Source organism: Papilio machaon, chromosome 23, assembly GCF_912999745.1.
Source record: "Papilio machaon chromosome 23, ilPapMach1.1, whole genome shotgun sequence".
In the NCBI taxonomy this organism is placed as follows: domain Eukaryota; kingdom Metazoa; phylum Arthropoda; class Insecta; order Lepidoptera; family Papilionidae; genus Papilio; species Papilio machaon.
Window position 1 is genome coordinate 3,306,327 of NC_060008.1, and position 16,526 is coordinate 3,322,852.

Genomic DNA, 16,526 nt, shown 5'->3' on the forward strand with positions numbered 1-16,526 from the left:
ATGATGGACCCCAACGGGTCGGTTCTTAATTGATTAGTTCACATCATTTTACTAAATTCTAATGTGTCTGGATCAGACAATAGTTAGAAGTGTGGGATAATTTAAAAAGTATTTTTTTAGTGTGATCATCACCATATTGTCCATGATAACCACAAATTGAAACTGTACAACTTTCTCACTTTTACACATAGTAAGTTGTAACGTAGAAAGAAAATAATACAACAAATTTTAAGTAACGGGTTTTGTTGTAGCTACATTGTCTACGGGACCATCTACGCTGCTACGTTGTCTACGAAATGTATCAACATTGCTACACGGTGCGGTGCTACGGCGCGGTAAGTAACTCATGTTAAATAAATAAAGGACTTTTTTTTAACGAAATGTAAGAGTAGTTTGAAGTTAATTTCAAAAAGTTTTTAGTTAAATTCCTTATCCTATTTGCAGAGAAAAAAAATTAAGTGCAAGTTGACTTATGAAATGATTTTTCTTATTTCCCTATTAAAATTATAATACTTAAAAGAAAATTATTCAGTCATTTATTATGAAAAACTTTGAAGTACTGATTTCTGAGTAACTATCGATTTGCATCTCTAAATCTCTAACTTCAAAATCGGTTAATATAGTTACGCTACAGTTGGCCATACCTTTACATAGATCCCTATTAACATTTAATACCCATTTAAAGGTATAAATTTCAAATACAAAAGTGCGACATTCGATTAGCGATATCGCTAATTACTAGCTGTTGCCCGCAACTCCTTCCGCGCGGATAAAAAAAAAATTTACGTCAATTTTCAGCTAGCCATTCTGGAAATACGTAATAACAAACATTCATCCATCCATTTAATGTTTTGCATTTATAATATTAGTAAGATGTCACGTGCTTGACATGTTTTATTTATTCCTTCTTTACATATATTGTGAGAATTCTACTACCTATATATCTAATCGAACGATACTTTGTCTACAGGCTTAGGTTAGGTAGAAATATACGAGTGCTTACTCTTAATTATTATATACAGAATATAAATGAATACATGTCGATATCGCTCAATCCGTGTCGCCGCATGTTCCGGCAGCACTCGCCGTCTGCAACCTAAATACGTCTACAGATTTAGCTAGCACAACTCCCTGTTGCTTGTTTTACTTACAACTAATTCCTGTTATTTCATGTATTAACTGAAATAGACCGGTTTACTCGTAATTGTGACTTTTCAAATTATTCTACAGCAACTTATAACTCTAATTTCAATTACCACTACTTCGATAATCTTACTCCATTTGTAATATATGCTCCTGATTCTTCTAGCCTTTGAGTTTTTTCTTTTCATTACTACTTTGAATATTAACATCACAGTAATACTTGTTCTGGTATTCCAATCCTTCCTGTATGGAGAGAGATGTGAACAGTTCCAGCCCGTAAGTGACAGATGACTGATGCATTCAAAATGGATTGATGATGGACCGATTAATACATTCCAGGGTTGACTGCGAAACGCATCAATGCATCGATCATGACCCAGCTCTGTATTAAAATGCGCATCTCCAATATATACCAATACCGGATTCTATCGTTCTTCAACCACACAATAATGCGCAGTCTGATAAACTCATTGTTTTCCGAATCACTAAAGAAAAAAGATCGTGCAGCCGCTTATCAACAAAATAGGCCGAAGACGTCTAGAGTCCACAATGTTTAGGCATATCAGCCGCTTCATATGCAACCCTAGACATGCTGAACACTCAGAAATGAGCGACCGACTTGAGCAGACCATTTAGATTCCAATTTCAATAAACTCATAGTAAATATTGTAATATATTTTTGTGGTAATTATAATAGAGAACGATTACATTTTTTGTTCTGGATGAATTCATAAATTACTTTTGTCTTTCTAACAAACTTATTTTTTTATATGCTTATCTCTTATAAACTTAGTGGCAGTGTCGTTTGTTTATAGTAGACTGTTGATATATGAATAGGGGAAAGTGATTAACATTGTTTAGACCTTGTTTAGATATTAAAGCGTTTTAGTTTGGTCTTAACGCGTAATTTAGTGTCAGGTTAAAGTATAAAGTATGCATGTTATTCATAACATTACTTTTATTTACTTTATTTATTTATTCTTTAGCACTTTTATAAGTACAAGGAGGACTTAATGCCTAAAGGCATTCTCTACCAGTCATCCGGTATATGAGAGGAAAGTCTTTTGTCTAGCGATTAAGGTGGATGCAAATTTAACAGTTTTTTAATGACGTCATATTTGAAGGAATCCATTTTACTAACAGCGGCTACGTATATTTTCAACTTTCAACCTCATTAAAAGTAAAAATATTTAGTTTGTTAAGAATTAAAACCAACATTATATTTAAAGTTCTTTTATACGGCTGAGCTAAAACAACTGGTGCGAAATTAATACTCACCTAGTGATACCGCACAAAAATAGGTTATTACGAATATTTCGTGGTTGCACAATGTTTTGTAAGAAGTTGTTTGTTTTACTCTAAAATGATAAGAAAATATAGTAGGGTTTTATTCTTTCATTTTTAAATTTTCGTTAAAAATATTTGTAAATATTTACTACTGAATTAATATCAGACTAAATATCAAATACGTTTGAATGTTATTGTTTTAAAAAATTTATATTTCATTTGTAATGTCGTTTAATAAGAGAAATACCAATGAATTATATACCTTATTAATATTATAAATGCGAAAGTTTAGATGGATGGATGTTTGTTTGAAGGTATCTTCGGAACGGCTCAACAGATCTTGATGAAATTTAGCTCAGATGTAGAACATAGCCTGGAAGAACACAAAGGCTACTTATAATCTTCCTTTTTTATTGCCATGTGAACGGAGTCGCGGGCAAAAGCTAGTGTATGTATTTTATGTTTAAAATGTTGACGAATTTCGATATATTTTACATAATCACGTATACATGAAGACAATAACGTGATTTTTTTATTAATCATGTAGGAATGAACCAGTGGAGATCACACCTTTGTTGGCCAGTCAAAAAGTAAAAAAGTTGAAAGTGCTTTAATATTTGGTGCACTTGGCAGGTAAAAAACGTCCTTGAACTAAATTGTTCAGTTTTTAGTTATTTTTAAGCGATTTGTGTCACCTTATGTCTTCTCTAAAGGACGACCTGCGTAAAGTTTGTAATTTTAAGATATATATTTTTAGTTTTGCTTATATTGTTATCTTTTATATTTGAATCATTGAATATATGACATATGACAGACATTTTACATTGTCAATTCAAATTTAAATCCCTTCAACGAATAAATATCTTAGATTTTATAGGGAGATTCTAGATAACATATACCTTTATTTGTCGGAGGGGTCAGCTTGCGATTTTTTAACGACACAAGTCATATTAAATTTAATAGTACACAACATGCAAAGCGTAATCTAACTGATAGTTCAATTTTAGGCGCAACCATGTGATATTCCTGGAAATCATACATCTCATACGAGGTGCGCGTGCGCAGCGTTCACTTTCAAAATGGCAAGATTAACAAACACGGCCGCTCGTGCCGGCGCCGGCAGGGAACAGCCGAAATATCCGGCCGCCGGTCAAAAATAGTCCGCGCCACCGACACTAGCTGCATACAAAACTGGCCAGTCGGTCGGCCGACATATCGCCTTATCAAATTTCCCTGCCCACACCGCGCGACGCGCACGCCCACGCCCACGCGCCACTCGACACTCGCCCATTCCGCTCTCATCCCCCGCCGGTGGCGGTCATGCATTAGTATGTTAGCATAACTTCACTTAATCCATTGCCGGCGCTGAACCGAAGCACTCCGTAGCATTAATCGTTAAAAAAGCGCCCTCTTGACTTACAATCGTGTCGCACTGCACGTGTGTCACTGGTCACTCACACCCGTCGCGCACACCACGCGCTCGTTCGCCCGCCCAGCTTGCACTGCCCGCCGCCGCGCACGCCGTGCACGACGCTCCAACGCGCTCCCAAAATACCCAGCATTGTGTGTACATTCACAACACTTATAATACCTAGGCTTTCATATAAATCTCCGATTATTAATAGAACACTTTCGGTACAGCAAAGGCATTAAACTGAACTGCAATAGCGATTAACCTTATTGTTAACCTAGTTACAAAAACAATATTTTAGAAGCGAGACTAAGTTGCAGGTTTCATGTTCAAATGAACATTTTTCGAACTGACAAAGCTTACGTCACTCATTTTTACGAACTTTCTTTTTGAAGATAAGGGGGGAGTTTGCTGTTGGCGAATCTTTATTATTCGACGATATTGAAATTGAAGCTCGAATTGTAACAATTTCTTTGAAATGTTGGTTATGAAAGATTATTTACGCTAATGCGAAGATCGAAGTTCGATTTGATGATTCGTTAAATCATTACAAAAACAACTATCCGAGAAAAAAGAAATGTAATTGTATGGAAAGAGAAGATGTTTTAGAGCTTAAACTTATATACATGCTCTTTGAACAACTTATTAACAAGCAGTTGCTAAGAATTTAGTACCTGAGGATAAATTAATTTTCAAAACCATTGAAAATTGCATAGTGGCAAACATATTAAGGTTCTAAATTCACCGACCAGGCAGACTTATTAAATTATACTCGTATATAATTTAGTTAAAAAGTTGAAGTTCTAAGACGTAGCAAAATAGATTTCTTTAATCAAAATGTATTACTTTCACGTTCTAAATCCTGTTTAACTCCATGTTTATATGTTTCTTCATGATTTATATCTGAAACGAAACAAATTAGATTTTGTAAATAACAGCGGTTGCGTTCTCGATAACAAATTTCGTATATTTCAGAAATCACTTCTCGTTGCATCGCTGGAAATAAAATTGTTTGTTACTAAAATAAAATTCAGACTACAGTTTATTTGTATTTCATATCGATTATCATAAGTAACATTTCTTTTTGGTTTATCTCATAAAACTTGTTTCTAGCTGAAATAAGAAACAGTAATAGGATTTTAGAAGATAACCTGTTTCCTCATTTTTGAATTGTCTTATCTGTACCTATAGTTGTGTTCATGACTTGTAAAATTCTTTCTGAAAAAGTTTTAATTACAGTGACAGCGTCCAATTCCATTGTAATTGATATCCTATGAGAGAAAAAAAGGTTAAACAAGTTCCATGCTATTATGAATTACATATAGCCACTAAAGTGAACATGCAAAGCATGTTGATAGACTGCGTTACTTTTTCTGCTCTATTAACATCTAACTTATATTAATATTTAGTATTACAAATTTAAAATTGTTAAGAAAGAGATGTTGAGTTTTAAATATTCATTTTTTTTCAATATTAATAAGACAGCGTCTCAAGTTGTCTTCTGTCCGTCAGCGTCAACATAATGTATTTTTAGCTAACGCAAAGGTTACGTCGATGATTGAATGAGGACGCTGACGACCGAAGACGTGAAAACTGTCACTCTTCAGTAAAAGTTCCAGTACAGTTTAGTCTTGATAAGCGAGAGTCCAAGGGACCGCGATATTTTTCTTTCTTATCCAGGTTCGACTGTATATATTAATTTACAGGTCAATCCAAGACAGATATTAGAATCGTATGACAATGATTTTTGCCTCTTCAATTTTCGACTTCACGGGCTTAAAAAAAGTATTGCAACGAATTGTAAAAGTACCAATTCAATACGCAACTGCTACACAAATATTTCCGCATAATTTGATCATAAAATATAAATTATCGCGTTGGTATTGGTCCAGCACCTCCAGCTGTAATACGATTTGTTATTAATTGCTACTAGCGACATATGGAACGACCTTCCACAAACTAATGCACAAATGTAACGACTAATGTATTACTTCTCAATATAAGAACTTATGAGAGTTATGGAACACATATGTACAAAAAGACAACTTAACCTTCATTATCACCTCAGTGTTCTTATCTCACTCTACGTGGGGTTGGTGCATCAGGTTTTCCTTCTTCAGATCGATCTATCATTCTTATTTCAGTCGTCATTCCATTTTTTATCGTATCATAGTTACAATCTATTCTTTTTTTCCTATCCCCTCTTCTGTATCTCTTCTTCTTTTCCTTTTTACTCATCTTTTCTATATTTTACTAACATTATAAATGCGAATGTTTGAAAGGATGAATTTTCACTAGGTTTACGTCTCTTGCGCGCTGCGCAATGCCCTCCACACGCGTCTCTGCTCCCCGGTACATATAAAATTGCGTTCTGCGCACCGACTCCTGCGATGTTCCGAGCCGGCAAGATATTTGAAATTATAGGTACTCGTTATTCCAGAAATGCACTTTTGGCATCGAAATAAAAGGTGGAAGAATGCATCATCTACCGTTGATCTTGCAAAAATTACCAGTTTTCGTGCATGAATTTGTTGCGATACGGACCACAGTGTGTTAGTTAATTAAAGGCAGAAAACAATTCCAAAGTGTACCTCTATATCTTATGTCAGATTATTAGTTTTCAGGTGACTAAAATCGGAATATTTTGTTTTTGCCAACACAACTACCTTGAATGTACAAAGTTATTTTGACTTTATGTTCCATTAACAGTGTGTTTATAGTAACGCAAGTGTTACATTTGCAAATCGTAATCCTAAGTGATCTTAAATCATGACTAACTAACCTTGGCATTTAAATATCGTAAAGTAACAAGTATCTAATTCAATATAAATTTTCTCTGTCTTTATTTCTTCCTTCATCTTTACAAATAGTAAATGGATATACAAAATAGAGTTTAAAATGCAAAAGTCGCAGCTTTTATTTAATGGATTTCTTACTAATTGCTTTTGTACTATATTAACTTTGTGCTAAAGCTTGTTTCAAAAGATTTTTTAGCCTATTTACGTAGAACTTTTACTTCATTAATCCTATAAGATTTTTTTTTATTTCGACTTCTTGGCTATTACTTCGCATTAGTAATTTCTTAACGATGAAATCTGTATGTGTAAATACAAATTGCTTACATCATTCTGGTAAACGCTAATTATTAATGAATTTTATAAATAACATTTATTATTTGAATAGCATTTTATTTATTTTGCACTTAAACAACAAAACTAAAGACATCGCGTAGAATACATCCTGTATACTGTGACTACAGTTTCTTGTTTATTTCGACTTGAGAAAATCCTTAATGAAATGTGGCGAGAGGTTCATATATTCTGATATCTTCGTAGTTAAATGGCATACTTTACTATATTTAAGCACATTGTCATTTCAAATTTTTATTTAAAAATTGCATAATTATCTAGTGTATCCTAGAGTTTCTAGTCAAAGGCCAGGTTCATCATGATTTTTAAAGATTGAGGGCAACGCCATCTAGTTTCAATACCAATACATTACAAAAGTTGTCTGGTAGTCTTAGTTTTTTATTTAGTACCACCAGACAACACTTATGTGGTAGTGTTGAATTAATTTTACATTGAGAATGATCAGGCGTGAGATGAGAGGCGTCGAGCACCGCACTCAGCGCCGCGTTCCGATCTCCACCGCCACCGCCGGCCTGGATACAACAAGTAGGTCACTGTATACAGACCGAGTTATTTGTTTTGCGAACAACCAAAATAAATCTGTAAAGTTTAGTTTTATTTTATACATTTACTTTTAATGAACCTTCTGATTTTTCTGATTGATTTTGAAGTTACAATCTCGATTTGTTATAAACAAAACGGAAGTACATGAGTATAATGTTTAATTAAGAGTACCTTTACAGGACCAGGAAAGCAGATTCATTTCGAAGAGTGCTGATCTGACGTGAAATATAAGCACGGAGTTTTGAATACGTTTACATAATAAAAACTCTACCAATAATTGGTAAGACAATGTCATTTGGGCACTGGCACTCGAAGAAAAATATAAAACACGCTGTCAACAACTCCTATGACAATAAGTGATTTGATTCACGTCAAAATTATCAAGAACAAACTAAACCACATGTTTAGATTTAAAAAACTTCGGAAAACTAACAATGTAAAGAAAAATGGACATTATAACATTTCATTGACTTCTATTGGTGATGTTGAGAAGTGCATTCGTAGCGGCATTTCTCAGCATCCCTAACCCTGTTCTCGCATTCAATGGCCTGAGGTCGTGGTCAAGACGCGTCGTGTATGAGAAGATAGACCTCTGCACGCAGTCGTGCTACAGTCAGATCGTGCCTGGCCTCTACCTCAGCAACGCGAAGGCAGCGGTCGACGCGGACGTCATCCGCGCCCTTAATATAACTCATGTCCTCACCATAGAGACCCACAGGATACCGAAGTCGGCTTTTCCCAACCCACATGTAGCGACACTCTTCATCAGAGCATATGACTCTCCCCACACCAACCTGCTGCCGTATTTTCCGATGGCGAACGCGTTCATCGATGAAGGGATTCACAGAGGAAATGTTCTGGTGCACTGCCACTTCGGGGTGTCACGATCTGCGACAATTGTGATAGCGTATCTGATGGCGAAGTACCAACTGACGTTCGAGGAGGCGTTCTCTTACGTGCGCAACAGGCGGAGGTTCATTAACCCCAACCCTGGCTTCATTAGCCAGCTGAAGGAGTACGAGCGTATGAACTATGACGTGAGTAGCTTCCTGAGGCTCGAGGCGTACCTGAACGTGAAGGCTCGCGAGCATAAGTACAAGATAGCCTCGGTGACGGCCATCTTCGTGGGCATTCTTGTACCGTTGGCCGTCCTCATCGCCTGACAGTCGCTGTCCCAGTAAACATGATGTTAATGTCTTAAAATGCAATACAACTTGTAAGTCAACTATTTATAGCATTTTCATTTATGCATTTGATTTATATTGTTTTATTTGTTCATCTTGATAAAGACAATTAACACGACACTCCGTATTCAATATTTATTGGTATATCGTAGTATTTAGGAAGCTTTAAAAATGTATAATAATTTCGAGATGTATGTGGACTTTAAAACCAACTGAAGTGTAAACGGCTGGACCTACTTTGGCGAATGAGGTGGTATTTGATTCGAGCAGTCAATTATTAATTATTTTATTTTAGAATTAAAACCTTCAACCTTTTTAATGCTTAGTTTCTTACAAAATTATTTAAAAAAAAACATGTTATTCCAGTTTAGTTCAATATTATTACTATTACAGTCATATGTACTTAGTTATACTAAATAATTTAGCATCGCTGGGCTTTAATAATAAATTAATAAGAGATCAGTTGCTGGCCACCGATGTTAATACAGCAGGAAGTGCACTAAATCGCACAGCCGATGTTAAATTGGACGTAGAATCATCGCACCCACATAGAAACGTAAAATTTCTGATTCGAATCTCTTATGACATAGATATAGTACTTAAGATAACTTGATCAACAATACTTGCATTTTAAAATTGTTTCCGGCTTCTGCGTTCTTTACGGCTCAACGAAATTTGGTACAGATGTAGAACATAGTCTAGAAGAACACATAGGCTACTTTCTTAACCCCACGCGGACAGAGTCGCAGGTGACAGCTAGTTCTTTTTAATAAAAGTCATTAACGCTGTCAAAGCAAATATTAGTTTTGTTAATTATGGTTCCAACAATTCAAATATACGTTAAAACAACGTTATATTTTCTCCACAGAGTTCGTACATATCATTTGTACAGATATAGTGCCAAGTCCGTCTCTTTGTTATTTTTCGACGGCCACTATTAATTGGTCAGTTATTTTGGTCTGTCTATTTATAAACAGTGGTTAATACAGGTAGTCGTATCTCGGGTTACTCTTCAAATTGAGTTTTTATTTTTAAGCTATTGACAAATTAAATAAAAATCACCTATTGTTCTGGTTTAAAATGGCCAGTACTTTAATCGCACCTAAACTTAATATAATCGAAATTATAATAATAGAGCTTTCTATACTATCGTAAGTTATAGTTTTAGATAATGGAAGTAAATTAAATTAGCTCGAAACATAATATTCGACAGCTTATCTTATGGCTTCTTCTTGTGAACTGGTAAAAATATATTATCCTGATAGTTATTTTGTTTATAGTATTTTGAGTGAGGTCTTTGAAAACATGTGTGGCAGAATTTCAACGGGAAAACGGCGATTTTGGTATACAACTGTAAATATATTAGCAAAGTGGAGATTGCAGTCATGGGTAAAATTTCAATGTTTTTTCAATGTTTTCTTATTTTTGTAAAGATGTCTTTTAATATAATTTTTAATGTGTGTTTTGTAATGGCCGTCACACACGGTCTATTTAACTTGTTGTTAACATCCCACTCATTTGGATGGCGCACTTTGCTTCTTGTTTTTTATTACTTTTGACAAAAGCCGAAAATAACTTCTTGCTCTCACATTATTGCAATAAAAACATACTAACATTTGATATTAATCAAGTGGGATCTCAATAAACCCTAGAAGGTTCTAATGTCATGAGAATTTTGGATCATAGTCACTTTTTAAAAAATATTTCAATGATTACCAGACTTATTGCTTGAAGCATGTTTACGCTATAAACATCCTTAGTGATAAAAATTCACACTTAAACAGTCACCTTAATAAAGTCCCCGAGAGTTACATTAAACGACTCTGATTGTGGCAGTCATTAATGTGCTTTTTTTTCAGATTTAGTTTCTGGGTCGACAATGGTTGCAAAAGATAAGTAAAAATTGGTTTTCATACAAATATTCCTTGTTGCATGATTAGCTAAAAAAAATTAACATGATTTGTCTTTACCGAAAGGTTGTTATAATGTTACAATGATTTCTTAACCATTTATTTTCCTGAACTATATGCAACAAGGACTAGATCCGTGAGGCGTCTTTTTTCCAGGTGGACCAATAATCTAGTACCAACGACAGGACGTCGCTAGATGCGAAAAGCGGAGAACTGCATAGTAATGGAAGGGTTTGTAAAAAGCCTGTCCAGACTGATATTGGCTAATGATGACGATTTGTTTTAATGTACTTGTATACAATAATTTATTATATGGTATTGAATACAAGTGTTTCGAGTGAAATTATTGGTATATATAACGAATGCAGAATTCAACTAGATTTTAGGCGGATCGCTGACGCGTGTTGGCAACATATTCCAAAATAATCTGGTCTATTTCGATTCGGCCGGTGACGTAGCCGGCGGGAATGTGCACGACAACACATTCTATTTCTGTATTTATTTTCCAGATTTTTAAGAATGATCGCTTGCTTTGAACATTCTTGAATACTCTGGAATATTATATATTGTTTTCAAATATATAACTGTCACAAGTTCTGTGGCTTTCGACTGCAGTGAAACTTGTGTGTTTCTGTTTTGTCAAAATGAATGTATATTATTAATATGAATACAAACAACTCCACTGCAGTTCTACAGTTTTATTTCGTAATTAATGGATTCCTTTGGTCTATACTTATAAGAGTTTACACGAAAGGACTCTAATCAATTTGAATATAGAAGAAAAAATTCGTTCAAGAATAAGGTTAATTATTAACGAAATAGAGAGGTTTTAATTTCTGTTGGTGTCTAACCGTGACTTTCTCCTATCCCATTATTTGTACAAAAATTTGTTAATATTGTTTTTACAAGTGTAACGCAGTGAAAATTAACTTTGTAAGATTTTAAAAAAATGAATTTTTTCATCATTTTAGTTTCATCAGTTTTTTTTTTTTTATATTGAAAAAGTTAGCGCTTGACCACGAGTACCTTGAGTTTCGTGTAATAAAATAAAAGATCAGTGATAGGGACTTTTATTCCATAAATTCATTAAAATATCGCTCACAGGTTTACAAAATGCATTTTTACAATATAAAAAAAAACAATAATTTATTACAAAATAGTAGTTTGTTCTGTTACAGTGCTATTTTGTGCGTACCATTTATTTTCATTTAAATAAAAAAATATAACAATAGCTTATCATCTAGTAATCTCATAAAAATTAAACTAAGAGATTCCACGTTATAAAAACGTATCAGAATTAATATTGCATTAATTATATAACAAGCTATAATAAAAGATTACAATTAAAAATTAACACTAGCAAAATTACATTTAACAATTATGTAAAAATCCTAAAAAAAAATGTATATTTGTACAATATTTCTATAGAAATCTAATCATATTTTTGTATGTTTTTATACAAGTTTAAAAACAATGGAAACTCACAGAAAATTAAGTTTTACATTACATGTGTTCACTGGAGTTAATTTAATTATAGAGCACCATTAGAAAATAACAGACATTTACTAGCTCTAACAGTAAATATTGACTATAGTAAAAGTTAAAGATTATGTAACAGTTATCAGAGTTAGAACATTATCCAGATTTTATTTTGTGCGTGATATAAGACTTCTGTTTTACTGTAACTACCTAATGTCATCAATAGATATATCTATATATAAAAAAGAAAGTCGTGTTAGTTACACTATTTATAACTCAAGATAGGTCGAACTGATTTAGCTGAAAATTGATGGGGAGGTAGCTTAGAACTAGAAGAACATAAGAATTTTTTTATCTTGTGTGCGTTTTTTTTTATTCCGCGCGGACGAAGTCGCGGGTAAAATCTAGTAATTTATAGAAGTCGTACAATTTCGAAATTTTATTATGTATAAATTGATAAGAGTGAGGGAATTTAACTCAACAAAAGCCTCTAGAGGCTTTTTTCTTCTTCAATTTTGTGCTCCGGATAAGTTTTACATCTATGTTTTCATCTCTCTCAATTCTATCTCAATAAATAGAGATAACAATTTTTTTAATGTTTCATGTAAGATACACAGTAACTCAGTTATCACCTTTATGTTTTAAAAGTATTTCTTTCATTAAAACCTTTCTACGATAATTATAAATTAAATAACTACAGGTTTATATATCGTCAAAAAAGGCACTTGTTTGTTTAAGTGAAAGAAAGTCTTTCTTCTTTCTTTCTTTGTTTAAGTTCAAAGTTAATAAGGCACTGTCAAACTTTGTATTGTTACATTATATGTCTTAACTGTACAAATAATATTTATAATTAACTTTGATAAACTATAACTAATTATTGTACTTAATTAATCATGGAAGACGATCTATAAAGAGTATATATTTACACAGTAATTGAAAGAGTTTTGTCTTTTTTTTAATACCAAAATTTTTATGTACTTTGAAAAATCTTAAATCAAACTAAATTTAGAATTTTAAAATTAATCAGTCTGTAGAACAACTTGATACAAACTATTTATTAAACCACGAAATATACAATATTGGACTGGAGACATTACGTATAACGGAAAAAAATATTTAAAGTTATTCTGTACTATTTTATTTAGTATGAAATTTGATACATAAGTGACGATAACGACCTAAATTAACCAAAAGCTATTTCGTAATTATCAAAACTATGTCTATGGTTGTCAAATTATTTTATTTTTAATTGATTTGTTTTATTCTTTTGTCCATTGTTTCTTTATTTAAGAATTAATTCAAACAAAATTTGGCAAAAATTTAATCATTTAACATTTAAGTCAGGGATTCCTAAAGGAGTCGATATCGAACTTAAAGCATTGCTATTTCTCACTCTGTCTTTTATTGACCTACGTCAGAATGAATAATAATAATAATAATAATTGATCTTAAATGTAGATAATCTCGCCATGGCTGTGGAAACGGTTTATTTCGGAAAAGGGGGTCATTTATTGAGAATAGTTTGGGGATCCCTGATTTAAGTGTTTGTTATCGAGTCTCCTTATCAAAAATATGTTATTGTATCATTTGTAAATATTGATTTTCTTCATAAAACGATGATAGTGACGTCTGTAGGTCGTTCACAACCATGTTGTCAGCTTGCAGTGGGTGCGTACTACTCGACACCATCTCCGAACTCTTCCAATTCTCGCAACTCTCAACGTACTCTAATGTCCTTTGATACGTGTCCTGACGCATCGTGTTCTGGTTCTTCTTTCTACCATTCGAAGCTTCAATCTGTGACTGTGATATATCCCACACCTGCACCTCACTCGTCTGGTTCTGACTGCGCACGCTGTTCATACTGCAATCCGTCTGCTGATCGCTCTTCATCTGATTACAGTTCATCGATACTCTAGTCCCATTAACCGGTTTCTGACTCCCGGTTGACATGTTCACCGAATTCTGTACCGATTTTTGCATGTTGTGCTTGTTGAACTGATTCCCCGGATAGTCCCACTGATTGTAAGGCCGTTGATGGTTGTAGTACTGATTGTTGTTCATCATAGCTTGATTGTACTGGTGATTGTTTTTAGGAGGAGGTGGGCCCATCACGTTGGCTGCGTTCACGATCGAGTTGTACGGAGGTGGTTGCGGATACTGCATGTTCTGGTTGTAAGGATTTTGAGGTGGCATTTGATTTAGTTGTTCGCAGTAGCTGTTCATCGTCCTGATGTTTGCGCTGTTGTCGGTACTCATTGCCGAGGACCGCGACGTTTGCATTTGATTGTGGTAATTGACAGATTGGTAGTTCATCATTTGATTGTTATAAGCCATGTTCGGTTGGTTCTGCACCATCTGTCCCTGTCTCGGCATTTGGTTCTGATTGTATTGCATCATTTGGTACTGTTGTTGCATGTTTTGTTGATTTCGCATGTTTTGATTTTGTACTTGTACTGGATAGGGAGGTACCGGCCCGTAGTTTTGGTTTTGGTATTGATTGGGAGGAACGTTGGAATAATTTTTATTTGGCATCTTAGCATTGCAAGTCTGTCGATTGTTCACGTAGGGAGCCCCAGACATTTGGTTTTGGTTGATTTGATTCATACTCATCATAACATTTTGCGTTTGGTTCGGTACTGGTGTGCCATTCATCGTCATGTTTGACATATTCTGTACCATGGGGCTTGTCAGCGGGCTCTGTAAGCCGGGGTGCATGGGACTGGCCATGCCGTGGCTCATCGGACTGGCAATGTTCATCATGGGACTAGCAATGTTTTGAGACATGGGGCTACCTATATTGTTATGTCGTGGACTCATCATCATTTGATTAGGCATCTGTGGACTCATAAGACTCTGCATACTCTGTGGACTCATTGCATTATGTTGCGGCGACATGACGCTCATGACACTTTGAGGGCTCATGACATTGTAAACACTGGGGGGACTCATGACGTGTGGCATATGCGGACTCATTCCGCTCTGGATATTGTGTGGGCTCATTCCACTTTGTGGACTCATCGCACTGTGCGGCAGACTCTGAGGACTCAGCATGCCGTGAGTTAGACTCGGGCTGAGGACATTCTGCGGAGTCATCACTATCGTCTTCGGGCTCATTGCCGTTTTCTGAGGTAGAGGATTATTTTTTCGCATCCTGTTTGATTGTTCCGTTTGATTCGCTGTCATAGTTTGCAGAGATTGTAACGGATTATTCGATGCGTTGGTGTTCGGTGGCTGAGAGAAGTCCTGTTCGCATTTCTCCTTTACAACTTCGGGTATGACTTGCTCCTGGAGAGGAGTACTTTTGTCTTCCGGGGTTTTAGCTAGAAGAGATCCGCTGTTACCAGACATACTAACGTCTAGAGATCTTAAATCGACTGGAATATCACTTATGTTGAGATCACTTCCTATGGCACCTAAGTTTTTGAGAAGGGAATCGTCACTGGTGGCGACTTCACTGATTTTGTCACTGGAATTGTTTGTGTTCTTCGTGTCACCGGCGTTGTCTTTGGTGGGCTGGTCTTTGTCCTTGGGCTCGGGGTCGGCGGGGTCCGTCTTAGCTGGTGTTACCGTGTCGGTGGCCAATATTGATTGGTTAAGATATTGCATCATCTCGTCTGGTATCACCAGCTTGTTCTCCACCATTTCACCTTCCGCCACCTGAACAGTAATAAAATGTTATACTCTATAGACAAATAAAATATACAAGAAAGTTCTTGTTATTAACTTTTATTCCCCAAAAAACCAATATAAAATATGATATGGCGCAATAAGTTACCTGTTCCAAGTTAACCTCCTGGTTGGGATGGTGCACTTGTGCGGTGGTGACGACTGTGTTAGTGGAGTTGGACCGCGACTCCTTGTACGTCACGGCCTCGTGATCGTTCTCAGTTTTGAACTGGAAGGGAGCGTCACCCTGTGGAATAGATCACACTTGCAGTGATTTCTACCGGACCATTAACCACGTAACAACTGCTATTGCTATGGGTACTGAGACAAAGCAGCTTTTAACAGACAAATAAGTAGCTAGTAATAAAGTAACATATCAATGAGACAGTTATAATGACTTACGACTTCATCAGCGGCGCAGGGGTATGGCTGGTAGGCATGCTGGTCGCTCAGGTTGGACTGCTCCGACAGGCGACGCGCCTCCTGCTTCACCTGCACCTCCGCCTCCAGCTCCAGCGCCAGCTCCTCCGCGCGCACCTCCGAGCACGTCACCCCGCGCAGGAGGACCGCCTGCGCAAATATGTCATTGTTGTAGTCAAAGTACCCGGTGCTTGAGTTGGCACGTTGGCCGGAAAAGTACACATGTTCTCTAAGTGCCAAATCAAATGTCGGTTTTAGTACCTAGTAATTCTAGATTATTTTTTTAAGTTGAGGATTTTGCCTTTTTTTTTAATTTCACCTATATATGACA

The 16,526-nt window shown here is 35.4% G+C and overlaps 2 protein-coding genes across 2 annotated transcripts in view; one reads left to right on the forward strand and one right to left on the reverse strand.

Annotated features, from left to right (window-relative positions):
- Positions 1-7,979: 7,979 nt before the first annotated feature.
- Positions 7,980-8,744, forward strand: LOC106709037 (dual specificity protein phosphatase 1B). Its single transcript, XM_014500682.2, is given in 1 exon segment — positions 7,980-8,744. A coding segment is annotated over 1 exon segment (717 nt). The 3' UTR covers positions 8,697-8,744.
- Positions 8,745-13,582: 4,838 nt separating this feature from the next.
- Positions 13,583-16,526, reverse strand: part of LOC106708970 (transcriptional activator cubitus interruptus) — an 89,187-nt gene continuing 86,243 nt past the window's right edge. The window contains exons 19-21 of the mRNA XM_045683629.1: positions 16,178-16,345; positions 15,885-16,022; positions 13,583-15,766 (exon numbers count right to left, since the gene is read on the reverse strand). Coding sequence (XP_045539585.1) covers positions 13,682-15,766; positions 15,885-16,022; positions 16,178-16,345 — 2,391 coding nt within the window. The 3' untranslated portion in view covers positions 13,583-13,681. The remainder of the gene's footprint in view (positions 15,767-15,884; positions 16,023-16,177; positions 16,346-16,526) is intronic.